The 4,669-nt window shown below is 39.3% G+C and overlaps 1 protein-coding gene across 1 annotated transcript; it reads right to left on the bottom strand.

Moving 5' to 3' along the window:
- Positions 1–672: 672 nt before the first annotated feature.
- Positions 673–4,384, bottom strand: LOC103132599 (salivary glue protein Sgs-3-like; the record flags this gene model as incomplete). The annotated part of the gene is made up of 5 exons (XM_016667474.1): positions 673–920; positions 1,012–1,273; positions 2,509–2,596; positions 3,515–3,631; positions 3,757–4,384. Coding segments are annotated over 5 exons (1,263 nt in total), but the record flags the coding sequence as incomplete, so codon positions are not given.
- Between the last annotated feature and the right edge of the window lie 285 nt (positions 4,385–4,669).

Here is a 4,669-nt window from a genome sequence, read left to right as displayed (position 1 = left end):
AGCAAAAACTGGGCAAGAGCTCCTCATCAGTTTCTGCTGCGTGAGAATAAACATTAAATAAATTATGTATTTATATTCGGTTAACATACAGAACTGAGAGGTTGAGTGACTCACAATGTTGGAATTATTAACCAAATTTTATGATTTCGACAATAAAAGACAGACAGTTTCATGGCAGCTTAACAGGGCAGGTCATTCTGAGACTATTTTCAAGAAATATGGTAATGGTATAACAATGCAAGAACATAATAAATCTTACTGGATGATAAATCGTCCCGGAAATTATTCCAAGAAATTATAATATTGTTGTTTTAAGAATATTTTCAAGTATTATATTTGTAAGGGCATAACAGCGTAAGTTTGCCTTCTCAATAATGAATTTTAATTTTGACCAGAATACTCCACACTGGAACTGGGAGACATTTTAAATATCCAAAATATAATACAACCAAAAACAATAAATATAAAGGAATCAAAAGCCACACTCAATGGAAACCATAAATAAAATGCATTATGATGTTTCTGTAAACAAAATTTCCTGTCAAAAATTATCAATCGTCAGAATGGAACCGATCATGCTCATATTAATTTATGCGATTTATGCAATTATTGCAACAGGCTTAGTCAAAAAGAGAAGCTAAAGCAGTAAAGGAGCAAATGATACAACGATATCTACTACATTGCATTGCACATTTCGGACAATTTGCAACATTTCAGTGGGGTCCTAATGAATTAGAGCATTTTTGAAAAAATTAGGTTATTACTGAATAAGGGCTGGTCTGGCCTTGGGTCTTGGTGTAAGGGTTTGTGGCTCGCATCTGGTGATAAGAGCTGTTTCTGGCTTCGACCTCCTCGTAGGGGATGTTCCTGGATGGACTCTGGGAGAATGAAAACACGTCATCTTGGCTGTCGCTGAATCGCTGCAGGAGAGAAGAAGACAGATTATAATTTGTGAATGAATAAAATGCAGATGTTTGTTTTCAGAATGTCTCCCAAGAGACATGTACCCACCGAGTTCATCCCCGAAGGAATCAAGCTTTGTCGGCTGTTGCTCAGAGTCAGCTCAGAGCTGGGCCTGCTGTCCCAGTTGGGACTGAGTTTGGCCCGCGGGATTCGTGGGACCGCAGAATTTCCAGGGCTGTTTGCTGATTCTTTGACCCAGGTGAAAAAGCTACCACTGCTGCTGTAGGATGGTGGACCCGAGGCAAAAGTAGGGATGTGATAGGGTTTCCAAATGTCTTTCTCTTTGTTCTTGAAGATTTTCTTCCTGAATCTGAAAAACAAGAATAAAAGAGTATTACAACTGACTCCAGTGTTCTAGAGCAGTGGTCCCCAAACTACGGCTTGCGGGCCGAATCCGGCCCGCCTCCACATTTGGTCCGGCCCCATGAACAATACCAGAGAGCATTTAGATTTTTTTTCATATACCGTATTCTCCGGACTATAAGCCGGCACTTTTTTCCTAAGCTTTGAACCTTGCGACTTATAGCCCGGTGCAGCTTATATGTAGATTTTTCTTCAACCACCAGGGGGCTCTTTAGCAGGAAGTGAATCATTGGAAGTCAAAATTGGAAAGAAAAGAAGAAAGCGCCCATTAAAACGGAATTAGGTTTTAATAGGGAATTGAAATTTGAGAATGTTGTTGATCAGTTAAATAGCATTGAGGGGAAAAAGAAGATTTTTTGTTTTTATAAATAATACTGGGATCATTATGAGAATTTGAGGTATAGATATTAGGATCCAGTAGATGGAAGTAGTGCAACAATAATGGATGCAAGCTGCTGTTGAAATCTAAAGAAGAAGAAGAAGAAGAAGGCGCCCATTTTCATTTAGCACATGCTAGTAGCAGACACGAAGGATCAGCATTTTTACTGTTACCGTTCGGAAACTGCCGTAATCAGTTCAGTTAAATCTAAACTTGGCAATTTTTTTTCTTTTTCAACCTTCAATTGATATTCAATTGACCTGTTATGACTCAAATTTTGGGTGTCCGCCCCCCCTCTGCTGCTGCTGCATCGTTGTGGAAAACCTGGAGCGGCAGAGATATCTGCGGCTTATAGTCCGGAAAATATGGTATTTATTTCAAAAATAGTGTTATTTCCTGGATTTTTTCTGTGCTTTCTGGAAAACAAGAAATTTTTACATTTAGGCACTTCTGCAATCGTCACACTTTTTCTGTTACAAACTGACTCCGGCCATACCAGAGAAAGGAAAAGTCATGTGGCCCTCACAGGAAAAGGTTTGGGGACCCCTGATCTAGAGTGTCGTGTTTATAGATAGATTTCTATAACCATTGGTAAATAATTGGTAAAATCACTAAACTTTAAAACCTTTGCATAAGACAACAATTTAAATTGTTGCCTAATGCAACAATTTAAATTGTTGCATTAAATTGTTGCATTAGACAACAATTTAAGTTGTTGTCTAATGCAAAGGTTAGAATGCAGTTTTAGAAAAGAACAACAACAACAATAAAAAAAAACAAGACCAAAGTGGGTTCAAACTTACCTTTTTACTAACAGCAGCAGAACGATCAACACGATGAAGAGGAGGCATCCGAAGATAGATGTAACGATCACAAAGATCAACCACCAGTCTATCAACAAAGAAGCAGTCAGTAGTGAGTCTTAGCCTTTGTGCCTCAAAATTAGAAAAAAATATGACTAAAATGATCCTATTGTAGCATTATAAAGAAAATTCAGTTTTAAAGAAAAAAAGTGAGGTTCTCATCTTTAAAAGGTTTGCGTGTATAAGAGAGCATGTGCAAACTTGATAGCATACGCAAACAGGATTTACCAGAGAGATAGCACAAGCACAGCTGCATCTGCAAAATGATGACCAGTATAGCAGGGAAATGTATTTTGCTTCTATGCTCAAATGAATATCAGAAAGTGAAAATTATGGGTAAGATGATATGCAAGTATAATGACTTTCAATCTATAATGCAATTTATCAAAGTTGAACCAGTTAATGGGTGCTGTTCTTCCATGTATGTTTAGCAGGTTTGAAAAGCAAACTGGGGCACAAAAATGTCTGCTCTCCTTGTCATTAATTGTCAAAATATCTGAAATATCAATAAAACAATATTAACATCCACCAGAAACCAGAAAAATGAGAAACTTTTTTCTCATTTCCCTATCAGCCACCACCAATTGGTGCTCATGGCTGTGATTTCTGTGAAACAGCATAAGTATAAGGAAAGGTGGACCGGAGGGACACAGAATGCGAGCAACATCCAACCGTCATTCAGCTTTTTTGTTTTAAACATGTTTGTATGACTTGATGATGATTTTTCTAAAATTACATTTTCTTGTGCTGCCACTTGTTGCCCTACACACTGCATGTTCTGTGTCGGCAGAACATTGGCACGTTTTTCATTATTTAAATTTAAGTGACACACAAAAAAGAAATGAAAAAAGAACTTGTTGGTTTATGAACAGATACGTAAGTTTACTGTTTTATAAACACCATAAGGCCACCACATTTCCTTGTTACTTCACATTCATACACATACCCTTTTGACAGCCTTGAGGACCGTAAACTTCTCCAGCCACACACAAACACACATAGGTATGGTCATCACGTTCCTCACAGGTGCTTCCACCGAGGCATGGATTTGAAGCACATGCATCTTCAAAATTGATAAGAAACACAAAGAAACCATGTAAGAATTTCATCATTTAATTAAGTAATTTCAGCTATTTTAATAAAACTATGTGTGCAAAATTGTGTATGTTTATAAAGTAGATAACATACCTGGAGGGTGTGTAAATGTTGTTTCTCCTGCTACAGCAGATGTCGTTGGAGTTGTTGTGTTTGTTATTGGAGCTGTTGTAGGTGTGTTTTGAGCAGGTGTGCTTTTCGTAACAGTTGCTGTGGTAATAGCCACGGTGGTTGTAATTGGAGCTGCAGTGGTTGCAGTTGGAGCTGCAGTGGGTGTATATGGAGATGATGTGGTTGTTGGAACTTTTCTGGTTGTAGTTGGTGCTTCTGTGGTTGTAGGAACTGCAGTAGTTGTAGTTAGAAGTGCTGTGGTTGTTGTTGGAGATGTTGTGGTTGGAACAGTGGTTGCAGTNGCTGTGGTTGTTGTTGGAGATGTTGTGGTTGGAACAGTGGTTGCAGTTTGAGCTTCAAAGGTTGTGGATGCTGCTGCTGTGGTTGTGGTTGGAGCTGCTGTGGTTGATGTTGGTACTTCAGTTGCTGTGGTTGGAGGAGAAGCTGTAATTGTAGTTGGAGCTGATGTGGCTGTTGTGGTTGTAGCTGCTGTGGTTGTTGTCGGTGCTTCAGTTGTTGTGGTTGGAGAAGTTGTGGTTGGAGCTCTACTGGTTGTGGTTGGAGAAGCTGTGGTTGCTGTTGTAGTTCCAGTGGGTGTGGGAGCTGCTGTGGTTGATCTTGGTGCTTCAGTTGTGGTTATAAATCCTGTGGTTGTCGATAGGGAAGCTGTGGTTTTAATTGGTGATCCTGTGATTGTTGTTGCAGCTTCAGTTGTTGATGGAGCTGCTGTGTTTGATGTTGGTACTTCAGTTGCTGTGGTTGGAGGAGAAGCTGTAATTGTAGTTGGAGCTGATGTGACTGTTATGGTTGGAGATGCTGGAGTTGTGGTTGAAGCTGCTGTGGTTGTTGTTGGTGCTTCAGTTGTTGTGGTTATAAATCCTGTGGTTGTCGATAG

Source organism: Poecilia formosa, unplaced genomic scaffold (genome assembly GCF_000485575.1).
Source record: "Poecilia formosa unplaced genomic scaffold, Poecilia_formosa-5.1.2 Scaffold1149, whole genome shotgun sequence".
In the NCBI taxonomy this organism is placed as follows: Eukaryota; Metazoa; Chordata; class Actinopteri; order Cyprinodontiformes; family Poeciliidae; genus Poecilia; species Poecilia formosa.
The sequence above is the reverse complement of the archived record's forward strand: the minus strand, read 5'-3'. Positions and strand labels throughout refer to the sequence as shown.